The sequence below is a fragment of the Odocoileus virginianus genome, chromosome 9 (assembly GCF_023699985.2).
Source record: "Odocoileus virginianus isolate 20LAN1187 ecotype Illinois chromosome 9, Ovbor_1.2, whole genome shotgun sequence".
Classification (NCBI taxonomy): Eukaryota; Metazoa; Chordata; class Mammalia; order Artiodactyla; family Cervidae; genus Odocoileus; species Odocoileus virginianus.
Window position 1 is genome coordinate 10,579,826 of NC_069682.1, and position 18,482 is coordinate 10,598,307.

The following is an 18,482-nucleotide window of genomic DNA, read 5'->3' on the forward strand; positions in this document are numbered from 1 at the left end:
TCTGTTGATGCCACTTCTCTGGGCCATGTCAAAAACAGGAAGGACCAGTTTCAAAGGGGCAGATAAACAAAGCTGAGAACCCTCATCTTCCAGAAGTGAAGACACTTACTTGGCCTTCAGCGTCTCCTCCTGAAAGTTCCAGTGTGGGTCTTCCACCAGCTGTAATTCCCGTAACACCCTCCCAGGCTTGTAAGCTGCATTGATGAGCATGCTAAGAACCTGTTGGGAAAAACAAGGAATGGCCGTGAACTTCCAACTGCATCCATTTCTGCTAAAATGAAAAAGCATCCCGCTGACACTTCCGGGGTGTCTGCCCTGCACCTCTATTCAGTGATAGGCTGGATGGAGTCAGAGAGGACAGTTTGCAGACTGGCACCAATGACGTCTCCATCAATGGGACAGGAAGGCAGTGAAATCTAAGGCCTCTGCCTGGGAGAGTGTGAGTCGCCAGGGGGCAAGATGGGCAGGGGTGGCCAGCTCTCGCTAACCTTCCGGACTGCAGAAAAACTGGACTGTTCTCTTCAAAGGCCCACTGATCATCCTTCAACTGGATTCTCCTTCAGTACGATCGGTTACTAAGAATTCCATCTTATTCTTAAAAATATATTTCAAGAGAATCACTAAGACGGATATGACAGATTTGTGCCCACACTTTTGAATAAGCTTCAAATATCTGTACAGAGGGTTAACAAATTATTTGAAACTCACCTAATGCTGACCCAACTTATGGATATTTAACATTAGGACAATTCTCAGAGATGGGAGTGTTTTGAAAGGAAGTCTGAGTATCTGATGTCATCTGACAACTTCCTCAAACTACCCCTTCACTCCCAAGTCCCAAGTGCAAGAAAATAAGCATATGGCCAGAACCACTGCAATACGCCCAAGGACCAGACACTCCTTCTAAAGACTCAGCTTCAGGCTCTGAGACACTCGTCTTTCCAAAAGCAAACCCTCACTACCAACAAATATTTGTGAGTTCTGGCAGGCTTGTGCTGCCGCTGCTGCTAAGTCACTTCAGTTGTATCCGACTCTGTGCGACCCCATAGATGGCAGCCCACCAGGCTCCCCCGTCCCTGGGATTCTCCAAGCAAGAATACCGGAGTGTATTGCCATTTCCTTCTCCAGGCATGCTCGTGAGCCATCGCTATTGGGACACAGAGCGCAAAACCAAACTCAAAGCTCAACACAGCACATGAAGGAACCCTGAGACCTTGGGGGCTTGCTCCATGAAATGCCCACTCACTGCAGACCTGCCCCGTGGGGACCCCAGCGCACAGAGACAGGACACGGAGCCACTGCTCCTGAAGTCCCGCCCCGACCAGACCAGGAATGAGCCAGGCTCTGAGTCCACGTGCTGTGTTTCGAGCAAAAACCCACTACGAGACTGAGAAAAACCTCTCACTGAGTTGGGAGGCCACTGGCCGGATTGCTGAAGCACCTGCGATTCTGTGGAGAGCAGCACACTGTCCACGAGAAGGAAAGAGAAGACAGCTGCGTGCGGGTGTGCATGCCCAGTCGTGTCTGACTCTGTGACCCTCTGGCCTGGAGCCCACCAGGCTCCTCCATCCACGGGATACTCCAGGCAGGAATTCTGCAGTGGGTCGCCATGCCTTTCTCCAGGGGATCTTCCCGACCCAGGGATTGAACCCGAGTCTCCTGCAGTTCCTGCAATGCAGGCGGATTCTTTACCGCGGAGTCACTGGAGAAGCCCCCAGATGAAAGGCATATGGCAAAATGTTCACATTTCAGTTTTCAGGTACCTGGCGTGTTCCAGGATGTAACTGGCATGGGCTGCACCTTGTTTTAATTCTGAAAAAGAAAGCTTTATGATCACTGAGGATTTGATCTTAAAATATTCTTTACTCTCAGCAGTCAGCCTGGAAAGTGTCTTTTTCTCATCTGGGCAGCATTTTGCTGTATTCCAAGGTGCCTGTAAAGCGCCACCAAGAGAACACAGTTCCGCCAAGCACTCAACGGCCAGAACACAGCAATACAAGCAGTTCTGGTATGTTTATGTTTTCTCTATTAGAATCATCATCTGGTTTTATTATTTATTGCCAGTACAATTTACAGAAACTGAGTTTAAAAATAAATCCAATTGGCCCTGGCTGAAATAACACACCAAGTGTTTATCAACAGACAATAAAATCTCACCCCAGTCTTGTCACGGTGCTTCACTAAGAAAACCCCAGAGCTACATCTTATACATCAAAATGCATTTTGTGACTGTGAAAAGCAAATGCCTTCCAGACTTCAATTCAGAGTGGAAATGGCCTGCAATTAAATCGTAAACAGCATGCGATATTAAATAATTTTCCTATGGCTTCTCCCGATGTCACATCATATGTCTCTAAATTCAACAAGCTCTCTACAAAACCTTGGAATTGTGAGTGGAATAATTTGTGTGTACCTGACACTTTGGTGCATTAGAGTTCTCTCCATGAAAATAACGAAGTTGACAGCTGCTATGACGACCCAAGTTTGACTGAATTACTGAACCTTGCAAAGCATCAGAATTCACATTATTGTGCTCTTGACCACAAAAGGCAGCACACAACTTGTCCCCAAATAACCAACAGGGTGTTTGCTGTGAAGCCAATGAATACTATTCCCAATAAACTGGCGTGAGATTGGTCTGAGTAACTCCAGAGGGAAATTGGCGCTACAGCAACATCTCCCTGGATTTCTTAGGGTTCATGAGTGGTGTATTTATTATCACAGAGAAGCAATAGCCTTTATACAGCTGGACAGGTCTGGGATGGGAGCTTTCCCTTCCTCTCAGGCATATGGGGACACAGCAAGGAGGTGGCTGCATGCAAACCTGGAAGCGAGTCCTCACCCACCTGCCGGGCTGGCCCCCCATGGAGGACCTGGAGCCTCAGACCTGTGAGCATCCATGTCTGCGTCCTGAGCTGCCTGGTCCAGTCCATGGTGCCCTGTGACAGCGGCCCGAGCCCACTGGACACCATCCCCTCCCACCTCACACCCCCTCCCCCTCCCCTGGACTGTCACCCTCTGTGTGTGCACTGGGCTTCAGCCTCCCGACTTAAAGGAGGAAAACTACTTTCTCTCTCCATCTCTCATCTTTGGTCCCTCACCTCACTCCTGTCTCCACTGATGGTTAAAACCCTCAAGAACCGCCTACACCCATGGACTCCTCTCTCTCTCTCCTTCAGCTTCTCAGGGACATGATGCAATGGGGCTTCCCGGAAACAGGTCTTATCAAGATTGCCTGAGATGCCAGCTTTGCCAAGAAGGAGTCCTTCTAGGCCTTGTCCTATTCCACCCCGTCAGCAGCTGGTGGCACTGCCTCCTCTGCAGACACTGTCTACCCTTACCCTCAGGACCCCAGGCTCTCATGATCCTTCTATGCCCCCCCAACGACAGTGACCTCAGGGTGCAACCACTAGACTGTCCTCCTCTACCTATATTCACCCAACAGGGCACCTGGTTGCAAACACTGTCCACACACTAGCAAACCCATGGCCACCAAATGTGTGTTGGACTCTCACACCCATCTCCACCTGGCTGGAAGACAGGCAAACTTGCAAGTGCCAAATCAGACAGATTTACCCAGTGCCACCGCTCCTTCTCCTTGCTGTTAAGGCCTCCGTGAATTCTGTTATTCCAGGTCACCAGGAAACCCTCCCTGTATCCAAAACATGTTGATTTGTTTGTTTACCATCACTCTCTCTAGAACCTAATCCTCGAGAAATCAGGGGCTTCATTTTGTTCATTGCTTTACTCACCGTAGCTTAGAACCATGCCTGGCAACAGTAGGTGCTCAATAAACAATTTGGGGAATTTCTTCAATGAATTTCAAGATGGGCACTGAAATTAAATTATTCTATACACCTACAAATTAATGAATGATTGATTCACACCAAAAACTTATTTGGTGCCATAAAATTTATGTCACTGGAGGGAAGCTCAGGAGATAGCACTTGCCACTGATTTCCTTTCCTACAAAATCCTACCCTATGGTGCAATGAGAAAATTCAACAAAGCTATCTTATCTTCTTTATAATAAACCTTAACCACAAAAAAATTACATTTTTCCTAAACTTCCTGGACACTGTCTACTTAATTCCTGTGTCACACATTACATATGTACTACAGTTTCCACCACCCACATGCTTGGTACACAGTTCTCAATGGTCAATGTTCAGCATAAAATCCAGAGAATATCATCCAGAGGCGTGTCTGCATCTCTGACTTTGTTGACTGACTTAACTGGGTGCCACGTAGGCAAGACTTTTCCTCTTTCCAGTATAACCTGAAATGCCTAAGTCCTTGCTCTGAGGCCGTGGGCAGGGGGCAATCACAGTTTTTGCTCACCTTGACCTCCCTCCCAGCTTCCAGCACAGTGCCCACCAGCACGTGCTTATGACTCCTGAATTGCTTTGGACTTGTCTAAATGGACAGATGGATGGAAGTATGATGTTTCATTCTCTTCTTGGTTCCCATGGCTAGGAGACTACCTGACATGACAGTAGCTGCTAAGTGTGCAATAACTGATCGAAAAAGCCTCGAGAGGTGTAGATGGGCAAAAAGAAACATACATGGACCGTTCAGTCCTCACACCGACTTCTGCACTTCCTGAGGCTGGAGAGCTACTAAGCCCACAGAAGCAGACTGAGGGAGATGTCTCTGGTCCACTGCCCTCTCAGAGCTCAAGACCACCACACCTCCCACACAAATGCCAGCGTGGTGTCCACATGCACAGACCTCATCTACCTCTAGAAGAAGCAGGGGGAAAACAGCCATCAGCCTACGTTTTCCAAAGTCAGAGAAACCTTTAACTACGAACACCCCCGATGGCCCGATAAAGCAAACATGCTCTGTCTTTGCTTCAATGATCTCATTCTCCATAAGTGAAATGCAACCTGAAATCAAACACAGGTCCAGGGCAGGACTATTAGCATAAAGACTGCCTTGGCAGACTCACATTTTTCTTGCACTCATAGAACTAAAGCACTTACTTCTTTTTTTCCTCTCTTTCCTGCCTCGTGCATTTTCTGAACATCAGCAAAAAAACTAGTTCTGTCATCAAAAAACTGCTTTGGCCTGGCTTTTAAACTTGGCTGCTGGCACCTATCAGAGAATCGGTCAGGACTAACTACTGTTGACCAAGTATGTAGCAAAGTAAACCAGTCAAGCCTCAGAGAGAGACTGGCCCTGTGGTCACCATGTTTGGTAACAGGGCCCCCAGGTGGCCACGGACCTGACAATCATGTGGGTGTGACACAGTCTCACGGGGACTTTAAACAAGTACCAGGTTTGTGTCAGTCCCCTGTTCTGATCGTTGGCGACAAAGTCAGCACAAATACAGGCAGGGGACAAGGCTGTGGCAAGGATGACCTCAAGGGCTGAAGCTGCTGGGGGACTTGGGAGCCCATCCCTGGTCTAGGGGCCTTATTCTACATGGTGATAGAATTCCCGTGTGTAAGCCGGGCTTGTTTCTTCTCTGATCAAGTCTAACATCTGCAGGGTCTACAGTCTGTGTCAACTTACACAGTTTGCAGCTCACCTCCCACCCCGACCTCCCTGAGGCCCTTGAGAGGGACTGCCGGCCCCCAACACCATCTCCCTTTAGCTATCAATTTCTCTTCAATAGGGTCCACTTGCCACTTAGGCTGGGTCATGCCTCCAATGATTTGGGGATGTAAAATATGAAGGTGATGGGTCTAAAGAAAAGCAGGCCTAAATAAGAATACAGGCCAAGCACCAGGGATGGGGTGCAGGTCCCAGGACTCTCTGGACTCAGATTTCTGCACTTTCCAGGCCTGGCCCTGTGGTCCACACACTCAAGGTGCTTCCAGCATTCCTTCCCGTGATCCTGCCGATGCTCCAGGGCGCTCAGATGCTTTTCTAGTCCCTAGAGCGGGCGGCCCCCTTCCCCAACCCCACAGGCCCTGTTCTTGATACAAAGCGCAGCTCACGTAAGTTTGTTCAGTGGGTAAACAGATGGATAAAGAGACCCCTTGAGCCCAAGGAACTACAACACACTCATCATGGTGCACGTGATGTTCTGGGCATGCTTTCTTGTCACAAAAACAGGAACGTGACTATACGAAGGTCCAAGATAGGTCACCTTTTTAAACAAAAGAGTGATGATTCACCAAAGATTTTACTCAAATGTAGTGAGCGTTTCCGCTGACTTGGGAAGGGAAGGGAGGGCCCCCACCACCAATAGAAGGGAGTCCTCCTGGGCTGGAACACTGCTCCCCTGTGTGTGACCATCTTCAGACTGCAGGATGGAGGGGAAGGGGGCGCTTGGCGCGTGAACGGACTCGAACCCCGTGACCCCCTCCGGGACCGTGCCCACCCGCGCTGCCCCACCGCCGCCCGAGGCTGTGCGCGAACTTTACCTCTTTCAGCACCAGCACGCACTTGCCCGGCCCCACCGACTGCGGCAGCTCGGCGATCCTGCCCTTGTTGAGGTAGGGGCCCGAGAAGCACCGGTGGTTGATGAAGAGCTGAGGACAGCAGTACTTCCCGTTCACCGTTCCTGCACGGGAGAGAAACACGGTCGAGGCTCCAGGACCCGCGGCTTAACCCGCTGCACCAGCAAAGCTGCCCAGAGGGGCCCTGAGTCTCCCTATCAAATGCTTCACGTCCACCATGCTCTGTGAGTTCCAGGGGCACGGCACAATGACCCAGTTATCCATATTTATTTAGCTGATGTTGTTGACCAGTCACTAACGTGTCCGACTCTGCGACTCCGTGGACTGTGGCCTGCCAGGCTCCTCTGTCCATGAGATTTTCCAAGCAAGAATAGTGGAGTATGTTGCCATTTTCTTCTCCAGGGGATTTTCCCAACCCAGGGATCAAACCTGCATCTCCTGCATTGGCAGGTAGATTCTTTACCACTGAGCCACCATGGAAATCATATATATAATGTATATGTATACATATATATATGTTCTTTTTCAGAGTCTTTTCCTTAAAAGTTATTACAAAAACAGAATATAGCTCCTCGTGCCCTACAGGGTTTGTCAGTTATGTACTTTATATATTACAGTGTGTATATGTTCACCATTGCCCTACACCCAGGCCAACACCTGATATGGCAGGGCTTCCTCACTTTGCCAGCCTCAGGGACATGAAATGTGCCTCCCAGGGACTTAAATATGCATCTCCCTCATTGGTCTTCCAGCTTGGAAAGTGAACAAGCAAGGTGTTGATTTAGTTGTGTCTCAAGGTGCCATGGGGAAAAGCAGAACAACTAAATGGTGAGGTATCAGTGGAACCCACGGGACACCTACACACGGGATGTGGTCAGAGGACCAGCGGAGACCCACCCTCTCCCACGGCTGCTCCAAGCCAGGCTGCACTAACAGTGGTCTCTCTGTGTCAAAACTTGTTATCGAGAGAGTAACACTGACATATATATATAAAGGAGGCTGAGTGCCAAGAACTGATCCTTTCGAAAGGCGGTGCTAGAGAAGACTCTTGAGAGTCCCACGGATTGCAAGGAGATTAAACCAGTCCATCCTAAAGGAAATAAACCCTGAATATTCATTGCAAGGACTGATGCTGAAGCTGAAGCTCCAATACTTTGGCCACCTGATGCAAAGAGTTGACTCACTGGAAAAGACTCTGATGCTGGGAAAGATTGACGGCAAAAGGAGAAGACGGTGGCAGAGGATGAGATGGTTAGATAGCACCACTGACTTAGTGGACATGACTTTGTGCAAACTCTGGGAGATAGTGAAGGACAGGCGAGCCCGATGTGCTGCAGTCCATGGGGTTGCAAAAAGCTGGACATGACTTAGCGACTGAAGAACAAATGAACATATACACACTCCCATGTGTAAAACAGAGAGCGAGCAAAAGCACTGTGCCGCTCAGGGAGCTCTGCCCCGTGCTCTGGGATGACCTAGAGAGCTGGGGCTGGGGGAAGGAGTAGGAGGGAGGCAGGGGATGTGTGTACACATATAGCGGATTCATTTCATTGTGCAGCAGAAACTAACAACACTGTAAAGCAATTATACCCTAATTAAAAAATAAATCTTAAAAACCCTGTTATTCATTTGGGATGGTCATTTGATAGACCAGGAAGCTTTGTTCTCATAGGACTTTAACTGAGAACCAACAGGTAAGCGGGGAGATATGTTATTTTTCCAAGTATAAGACAGAAGGAGTAAAATAACAATTACCGACTCTGAAAGATGACATGGTTCTTTTAAAATCATTCTGAAGTTTTAATTTTATAAAACAGGCAAAAAAAAAAAAAGTCCACAGCTGCATTTACATGGAAATTCGAGGGTAGGATTACTCTGCCCAGCTCTTTAGAAAAAACAATCTTAGTAAGTCTACTCATAAAACTGCTCTTTACTGCAAAGAAAACTTTGAATAATAGGATTCTTCCATGGTACACAAGTTTTAATCTTGGGTTCAGAGCAGACTTCCTTTTGGCTAGAAAATAGAATACTTAATCAAATATATTACTTAATGTACAAACATGTCTATAATCAAATGTATAATCCAAAGGTAATTCATATTTATGTTTTTAAAAGTTACTGTTAAGACATAGGACATTATACATTTAAAAAAAAACCATATTGTTCCCCACCAGCCCCTCAAACAAGGTTTTAGGGAACAATTCAAAAGTCCATGGGGACTTAAGGATTAACCACTAGTGTAAAAATGCAAGGGCAACTGGCATAAATGGCATAAAATGTCCAAAAAGAAATGCCTAATAATATTTCCAACTCTTTTCCAACAGGATTATTCCTGATACATAGTTCTAACTGGACATGTAATTTCCAAGTGACTCATGGACCCAGCTTCTCATGCCAAGGGAAGTGTCTCTAGCTACTGACCAAGAAACAAAAAAGGAAAGACACCAAGAATAAAGCTTAGAAAAAATTTTTAAAGGAGTAGGTATCTGTAAAAAAAGATAGATCAAAGTTGAGTATTTTCATACCGACCTAAAAATGTATCAGAGTTAAGTATTGTCATATTGACCTAAAAATACACCCATGTCTGCACTCACAGCAAGACACGGAGAAGGGTCAGGGCGTCCTAACCAGCTGACCTACCTGTGGCGTCCAGGTGCGGGAACAGACAAAGGTCGTGAGGTATTTTCTCAACAGGCACCGTGGATGCTGATCTGTGGATAAAGCAGACACTCCCGTGGGTCCCAAGCTACAGAAGAAACCAGTACCTTCCAAAGTCTTTTCATAACTTACAGGAATCTAAGCTATGAATATGTAACACACGACGTATGCACGGATAAGAACAGGTAAGATCATCGGGAGGCAATTCTTAAAATAATTTCAAGAAGCCTGTGGGTCATCTGCCCCTCGAGGGGGTCATCACTGATCTCTGAGGCTCCTCTAGGCCACTTCCTGGGCATGTCGCTTGTTAAAGCATCACAGAAATGTTCTCAATCATATTTAGGACATGCAGAAATGTCAGCTTGCACTGACTCTCATTAAAGTCAGACTTCCCCTTATTAATGACTTTCTGCTGACTTCTGATTTCTGGGGTCCGTGTGTGTATGGGTCGAGGCCACACTGAAAAGTAGATCCTTAAAGAAAAATCTCAGAACTGATGATTCTTAAAATGTGAAGTAGGCTTGTTAGTCTAGGACAGAAGTCTGTGCTGCTGTTCAGTAAAAAGTTGCTGAACAAATATAAAAACTATCGCTCCAGGGGAAAAAGGCAAATTGGGTTTCCAGGAGATGTACAGGTTGACTTTATAGAAACTGCACAGGTGAACAGTTACGTAAACTCCAAGTAAATATTAATGAGGGCGCTTAGTGGGATCATCTATGGTGCCAGCTCTCAAAGCAGGGTCTCCAAGCTGTCAGGTCAGCGTCACCTGGGAGCCCGTTACATGTGGAAAAGCTCAGGCCCCATCACAGACATCCTGAATGAGAAATTCTACAGATGGGGACTGGCGATCTGTGTTTTAATGAGCTGTCTAGTGACAGATGTGAGTACAGGTGAAAACTGCTGATCCACAGGCTGCAAATTTAGGAGTCATGAATTCAAACTGAGATTCAATGAGGGGGACTGTTATTTTAGCTTTTACCTATTTCAATGTTATCCAGATAAAACTGGAGTCAGATGAGTAGCATTGATACACTGTTAGAAACATACTCAGAATACCCGCTAAACTGTTATTCACATCAAATAACAATGAAGCTATTATTCGATTTTAAGTTTCAACTTCGGTACATGAAAAAAAAAAAAAGCTGCTTTCCACTCCCTTTCCATCAGTCTATTAAGAAAACAGATTCACTCAGTAAGGGATATTTACCACGGTGTATTCCAGACATTTTTAAACATATAAACATGGTACTAACAGTGACAATTTTCCAAAAATATACAGCCAGTAGGTCCACATACTATAGAACATCCTCCTTCCTCATAAACTTACAACTGAAACGTGGAGTGACCTACATTTATTTGGCAATGGAGGGACATACATCTTCATGTGGACTCTTAATTTAATCTTTTTAAAACTCCCCAAGAAATACGTATTTTACAAAGGCGAGCATTGAGGTGTGGCATAATAAACAACCTGCTCCAGCTCACCAGGCTGCAAGGGGGCAGAGCTGAGGCCTGGACAGGCAGCTCTGGGGGGCCCCGGGGCATTAAGCACTCTGAGAACTGTCGCAGAGCACCCTGACCAGAATGCGGGACCGTGGGCATCCGACAGGTCAGCTACGCTGGGATCAAAGTGAGAGGTTACAGTCTGGAAAAGAAATTCCTCAAGAAGCAGGCCCTGCGTGTCCTGCACGTAACAGATGCTCCATACATGTCTTCCTGTCGCCTCAACTCCTGTGCTAGGTCGTGACCAGCTTTCTAACAAAAACAGCCCTATTTCCATCCTCTTGAAAGACACTTCATAGCTTATCATGGGCTTTCTGTGGAAAAACACACTTACTGTTTTTCTGGCTGCACAACTGCAATCTTTCTCTTCTTTTGTGCTGTAAAACAGGCAAAAGAGGGAAAAAAGAAAAGCAGCTTTTTCAGCGAGTTGGGAATAAGTTTTTTTTTTTTTAATGACTCCATAGGTATAGAACTGTGTCTGTTTTTAAAGTAACAATTTTAAAACTGAAAAGTTACTTCATTCCAGCCACAGTTTTATCTTCATCTCTTCCAGCACAAAACAGACTTTGACTTTTCAGAAATGAAATCTAAAGAGAATTTAGTGCATTTTACCTTATCACTACATGGGCTACTTTATTCTAAAATGTGCTTCTAATAAAAAGAATGCACATATCAGACCTCTCAGGAACACAGCTGGTGAAATGGACTGGTACAAGCATGATTATACAGATGACTTAATCCCACAGAAGTGTGGTAAGGTAAATAATTTTACCATAGAAGCATGCTCCCGAATTAGGATTAGAGGCATTTTATAAACTACAACATTTTATCATTGAAAAGTGGATTGGCACCTAGCAAATATATACATCTGTCAAATAGTGACAGAAACCAGCCAACAATAACCTGAGGTTAAGAACATTTCCAGTTTACATTTATAACTGGTTGGAATCACCTTTACAAAGACAGACCAGAGCTTTTGGCATCTATTAACTCAGACACAGATAATCCTGCATCTTCCAACATTAGAAAAAATTAATTCTCACAGAGTTTCTAAAGCTGTCAGAGTTTGGCAGGTTTAATTAGACTTTGCCTCTTCAAAGCAAATTGCGTGTATGAGAAACAAAAGGAGAACACAAATAAATAAGAGAAATAGTGACTCAAAATTTCATCTATTCTTGATTTTATTTAGTATCCAATTCCAATACAGGCAGACCCACAGAGATGTTGTGGGTTTGGTTCCAGACCACCCCAACAGAGTGACTATCACAATTAAGGAGTGATGGGAATTTTTTGGTTTCCCAGTGCATATAAAAGTTATGTTTTATAAGTCTACTGTAAATCTGTAGTCTATCAAGTGTATCATAATAATATTCTGTCTAAAAAAACAATGTATATACATTAATCAAAAATACTTATTAAAAAATGCTATCATTTGAGCTTCACTGAGTCATAGTGATGACATCAAAAGGTCACTGATCACAGATAATCACAACAAATACAATAATGATGAAAAAGAAATACTGCAAGAATTACCAAAATGTGACACAAAGACACAAAGTGAAACAATATTGTCAGGAAAGTGGTATCACAGGCATGCTTGATGCAGGGTTGCCTGAAACTTTCAATATGTTAAAAATGCAGTACGTGTGACAACGAAGTCTGCCTGTAATTACTATGAGAAAGTATAAAGTCTGTGATCTCTAAAGGGAAAGATGAGTGTGTAGACTAAGTTGCCCAAGTCCGTCTTTGTTCATTGGGGTGAAACACCCAAACTGTGAGATGTCTTGATGAGAAGCCAAACACAGCAGGCTGGGGAACAGAGAGGAAACACCGTTGTGTTCACTTAACCTGCGTGGGGTTTCACCCAGAAAAACTCGAAATGCTCCTCCCCTCCCAAAGCCAGAGAGGGAGGGAGGGACAGGGTCAGGACACGAATTTCTGTCTCAGGCACAAGCAGGCACAGGGGGTTGGATCTAAACCTGCCCAGGGCGAGGGGGCTGAGAGCCAAGGACCAAGACATTTCAAGGGAGAATAAAAGGCAAAGAAGGCCCTCAACACTGAAATCATTATTCTAAGCGCGTAATTTTAGAAATATTTTAAATTGAGGGCAAGGCATTACTGTCATTGGATGAGATTCAGTATGCAGTACCGGGTACAGGGCAGAACCTCTTAGAATCCACCTCTGTCTATAGCCTGGGCCCCTACTTTATTCACATGAATAACCCCTTCTGACTTTTAGTGAGTACCGGTAAGTCTCTTGGTTCCTTCAAAATTTCTCGACCTCAGGAAACAGGAGGCCAGCAATGTTCTGAGCATCTACATAAATGAACCTTATGGGAGGATGCTAGAAAAAATCAGCCAGCATACAAATTACTAAAGAAAACACTAGAAATATCTGACCTATTTCACAAAAAAATTAAAAGCCTTACCTTTAAGGACATACAATTTTGAATAATACTGTTGACACTTTAGGGTGGAATTATAAATGCTAAGATTTATTATTGAATGAATTATTATATACTATAAATGAATGTTTTTGAAATGGTTATCATTTTAGGACAATGACCTACAACAATTTTCCTTAAAACACACACTTGTATATATTTAAGTGGTGTGTTTGTGTGTGCATGTGTGTGTGTGTGGGAAGCTGGGCTATTTTGACTACTAATATTGGTTTGATTTGGCACTTCGGTGATCAGAAGGATGTAATGTAATGCCCCTTTCAAAGTCCAATTGAAACCTCACTGGTAATTTAATGCCAAGAATCAGTTCAGGTCAGTCTCTCAGTCGTGTCCGATTCTGTGAACTCATGAACTGCAGCACGCCAGGCTTCCCTGTCCATCACCAACTCCCAGAGCTTGCTCAAACTCATGTCCATCGAGTCGGTGATGCCATCCGACCACCTCAACCTCTGTCATCCCCTTTTCCTCCCTCCTTCAATCTTTCCCAGCATCAGGGTCTTTTCTAGTGAGTCAGTTCTTCACATCAGGTGGCCAAAATATTGGTGTTTCAGCTTCAGCATCAGGCCCTCCAATGAATATTCAGGATTGATTTCCTTTAGGATTAACTAGTTTGATCTCCTTGCAGTCCAAGAAAATCTCAAGTCTTCAACTCCACAGTTCAAAAGCATCAATTCTTTGACACTGAGCTTTCTTTATAGTCCAGCTCTCATATCATACATGACTACTAAAAAAATCAAAGCTTTGACTAGACAGACCTTTGTTGGCAAAGTAATGTCTCTGCTTTTTAACATGCTGTCTAGGTTGATCATAGCTTTTCTTTCAAGGAGCAAGTGTCCTTTAATTTCATGGCTGCAATCACCATCTGCAGTGATTTTGGAGCCCAAGAAAATCAAGTCTGTCACTGTTTCCATTGTTTCCCCATCTATTTGCCATGAAGTGATGGGACCGGATGCCATGATCTTTGTTTTCTGAATGTTGAGTTTTAAGCCAGCTTTTTCACTCTCCTCTTTCACTTTCATCAACAGGATCTTAAATTCTTCATCACTTTCTGCCATTAGGGTGGTGTCCTCTGCATATCTGAGATTACTGATATTTCTCCCAGCAATCTTGATTTCAGCTTGCGCTTCCATCCAGCCTGGCATTTCACACGATACACTCTGCATATAAGTTAAATAAGCAGGGTGACAATATACAGCCTTGACATACTCCTTTCCCTATCTGGAACCAGTCTTTTGTTCCATGTCCATTTCTAACAGTTGCTTCTTGATATTCATACAGATTTCTCAGGAGGCAGGTAAGGTGGTCTGGTATTTCCACCTCTTGAAGAATTTTTCACAGTTTGTTGTGATCCACACACTCAAGCACTTTGACATAATCAATAAATCAGATGTTTTTCTGTAACTCTCTTGCTTTTTTGATGATCCAACGGATTTTGGTAATTTGATCTCTGCTTCCTCAGCCTTTTCGAAATCCAGCTTGAACATCTGGAAGTTCATGGTTCATGTACTGTTGAAGTCTGGCTTGGAGAACAGTAAGCATTACTTTGCTAGCGTGTGAGATGAATCCAATTGTGTGGTAGTTTGAACATTCTTTGACATTGCCCTTCTTTGGGATTGGAATGAAAACTGACCTTTTCCAGTCCTGTGGCCACTGCTGAGTTTTCCATATTTGCTGGCATGTTGAGTACAGCACTTTCACAGCATCATCCTTTAGGATTTGAAATTTCTCAACTGGAGTCCCATCACCTCCACCATTTTTGTTCATAGTGATGCTTGCCAAGGCCCACTTGACTTTGCATTCCAGGATGTCTGGCTCTAGGTGAGTGATCACACCATCATGATTATCTGGGTCATGAAGATCTTTTTTGTATAGTTCTTCTGTGTATTCTTGCCACCTCTTCGTAATATCTTCTGCTTCTGTTAGGTCCATACCATTTCTGTCCTTTATCAAACCCATCTTTGCATGAAATGTTCCCTTCGTATGTCTAATTTTCTTAAAGAGATCTCTAGTTTTTCCCATTCTATTGTTTTCTTCTATTTCTTTGCTTTGAGCACTGAGGAAGGCTTTCTTATCTCTCCTCGCTATTCTCTGAAACTCTGCATTCAAATGGGCATATCTTTCCTTTTCTCTTTTACCTTTAGCTTCTCTTCTTTCCTCAGCTATTTGTAAGACCTCCTCAGACAAGCATTTTGCCTTTTTGCATTTCTTTTTCTTGGGGATGGTCTTGATCACTGCCTCCTGTATAATGTCACAAACATCCATCCATAGTTCTTCAGGCACTCTGTCTATCAGATATAATCCCTTGAATCTATTTCTCCCTTCCACTGTATAATTCTAAGGGATTTGATTTAGGTCATACCTGAATGGTCTAGTGTTTTCCCTACTTTCCTCAATTTAAGTCTGAATTTGGCAATAAGGAGTTCATGATCTGAGCCACAGTCAGCTCCTGGTCTTGTTTTTGTTGACGGTTTCAAGCTTCTCCATCTTTGGCTGCAAATATGAGCAATCTGATTTCGATATTGACATCATCTGATTTCGGTGATGTCCATGTGTAGAGTCTTCTCTTGTGTTGTTGGAAGAGGGTGTTTGCTATGACCAGTGCATTCTCTTGGCCAAACTCTGTTAGCCTTTGACCTGTTTTATTCTGTACTCCAAGGCCAGATTTGCCTGTTACTTCAGGTATCTCTTGACTTTCTACTTTTGTACTCCAGTCCCCTATGATAAAAAGGACATCATTTTTTGGTTGTTAGTTCCAGAAGGTCTTGTAGGTGTTCATACAACCATTGAACTTCAGCTTCTTCATCATAACTGGCTGGGGCACAGACTTGGATTACTACAGTACTGAATGGTTTGCCTTGGAAACAAACAGAGATCATTCTGGCATTTATCAGCTTGCACCCAAGTACTGCATATCAGACTCTTCTGTTGACTCTGTGGGTTAGTCCAGTTCTTCTAAGGGATTCTTGCCCCCAGTAGTAGATATAATGGTCATCTGAATTAAATTCGACCATTCCAGTCCATTTTAGTTCACTGATTCATAAAGTGTCGATGTTCACTCTTGCCATCTGCTGTTTGACCACTGCTAATTTATCTTGATTCATGGACCTAACATTCTAGGTTCCTATGCAATACTGTTCCTTACAGCATCCAACTTTACTTTCATTACCAGTCACATCCACAATTGGGCATTGTTTTCACTTTGGCCTCATCTCTTCATTGCCAGGAATAGTTAAGTGTTTACACCTATGTCAGTAAATTATTGGAACCAATTACGATTGGTTTTGGGGTAAACCTTAGGAAAATAAGATCTTTCTCAGATATAATCATACAAATATATAGTATTTAGCTTAAACTTGCTCATGAATTGCATACAAACAGGGAGTAAAGATCCCAGACACTCATCTCCGCCTTGTCACTGTGACTTGGTTTCTCAAGCTGGGAAATGCCTGCAGACATTCATCTCATGCAGACGCTTACAGGATGAATGAGACAAAAGTCCTGGTGTTCTGTGCAAAACAGAACATTTTTTGATTTTTACAGTTTGGCTCCACTCTCTTTACCAAACTGCCTATTTATTCACCTAAGTCCCAGATATGCCCAGCTAGGCTCAGAGTGGGGCGATACTCACAGGCTGTCTTGTGTGGTGTAGTCAGAGGGTAGGAGTTGGCCTCACACCAACCCACAGGGAAGATGTCCATAGATTCAACGTCCACGATGAACTCTGGAGCCGGGCTCTGCAGGCCTGCGGGGAGTCGAGACAACAGGTGAAAACAGGTGTTAACAACAAAGATACGGAAGAAGGAGGGGAACTCAGAACAGCTCTGAGCGGGGGCGCGGGGAGACACTGTTCTGAAAGTTGAACCCAAAGCCAATGGTATTTTACGACAGATACAAATGCCAGAGAGGTACAGTAGCAGAAGTTCACAGGGTTCCCAAGAAGGGGGCTTGGAAAAGAGATACTTTCCCCTGAAAACGAGAGGAAGAGGAAGGATAATTGGGGACAACTGCATCCTTGTCTCCACTGAAGGACAAGCATCCTTCTTTCCTAAGAATGGCTTTGAAGCTAAGGAAGGTAGTCCAGCCTGTGGGGTGGGGGCATCAAGACATTCTTCACCCAACACCAAGCAAAGGTCAACCTTCAACCAACAGAAGTTAAATGTTCCAGTTAAAAGGAACTGGGAGGGTTCAGTGACACTGGTTATAAGCAGTGAGCATCAAAGCACAATTTCCTAGGGGACATGCTCTTTTATCCTGTGACCACGTACTTCTTCTGAACTCAATTTGCAGGCTGCAGACTCTTGCCATGACACCAAAGTCACTTAGGCAGGAGTGTCTCTTTGGTGGGGATCTGCCCTCGTATCATAATAAAAATGATGCCTTTTGTTAAGTCTGCATAGCATCTGAGAGACTCTGAGAGAAAAAATCTGGATACAGCATGAGCAGGGGTTCCCAGGAACTCTGGCTGCCGAGAGTATAAATTTAGAACCTTGCAAACTAGTGAAGAAAAGGAAATTCTACACCAAATCAACAGTTCTTTAAAAACACACTTTGAGGATCGACACTCTTGAACCAAGAATCAAAAGATAAGAAAGAGCTCTATTAATGGAGTGACTCCCTGGCCCTGACCACTTAATCTTGCTTTGCTTTTGGTTTCTTCACTTGGAATCAAAACAAAAGTTAACACTCTTAGAAACTCCATCATACATCCAGGCAATCACACATCATCTGATGAATTCTGAATTGCACTTCCCCTTCTGGAAGCTCAGTACCAGCAAACATAAAATCTTCTCACTATTTCGGCTACACTGGCTCCCAGAGTACGTTATTTGATAAACCCAGGTACCAGATTTAGCACTAAAACCTAACTTTGGTGTACACAAAATGCCTGGAATACTGACAGCAGACACTCATACACGTGTTATCACCTCCAGTCACCACACTGAACTTCTGATGTGTTCTCAGAGAAAGTCATTACTACGGTTATCAATCCTAACTTCATTTTCACTGAATTCTCCGATAATGTGAAAGATATATAACCTTCAAGAATGCAAGCAGGTTTACAGGGCTTAGGTTCCAACACAGCTGAAAGAATAGAAAGCATTTCTGCCCTGCATTAAATGACTCAACCAACATTTAGCTAATCTGCTAAAGAAATCATCCAATAAATAAAACTGCCACAACAGACAAAAGCTAAAGAAACTCCCCAACCAGCTTCAAATACAAAACTGATCTTTTCTTGTTGCGAAGGGCATTGGATTCGGCAGACGGGCCAATGAAAAGTCACCGAGCTGTTTCCCATCATACCAGGCACTGCCTCACCTTCAGGCTCACAAAAATACAGACCGAGCCTATTTCTTAGCTACTCAGCGATTTTGCTAACAGGCTGAATTCATCTACTACGTACAAATTATTTCTAGATTCGTGTTTAGGTGCAAATCAGATTTTCAAG

The 18,482-nt window shown here is 44.2% G+C and overlaps 1 protein-coding gene across 7 annotated transcripts in view; it reads right to left on the minus strand.

Annotated features, from left to right (window-relative positions):
• Positions 1-18,482, minus strand: part of SFMBT2 (Scm like with four mbt domains 2) — a 176,798-nt gene that overhangs the window by 19,308 nt on the left and 139,008 nt on the right. For all 7 annotated transcript variants that reach the window (XM_070471944.1, XM_070471946.1, XM_070471947.1 and 4 more), the window contains 5 exons: positions 16,662-16,775; positions 10,906-10,948; positions 9,051-9,121; positions 6,375-6,514; positions 110-219 (listed from right to left, as the gene is read on the minus strand). In XM_070471944.1, coding sequence (XP_070328045.1) covers positions 110-219; positions 6,375-6,514; positions 9,051-9,121; positions 10,906-10,948; positions 16,662-16,775 — 478 coding nt within the window. The remainder of the gene's footprint in view (positions 1-109; positions 220-6,374; positions 6,515-9,050; positions 9,122-10,905; positions 10,949-16,661; positions 16,776-18,482) is intronic.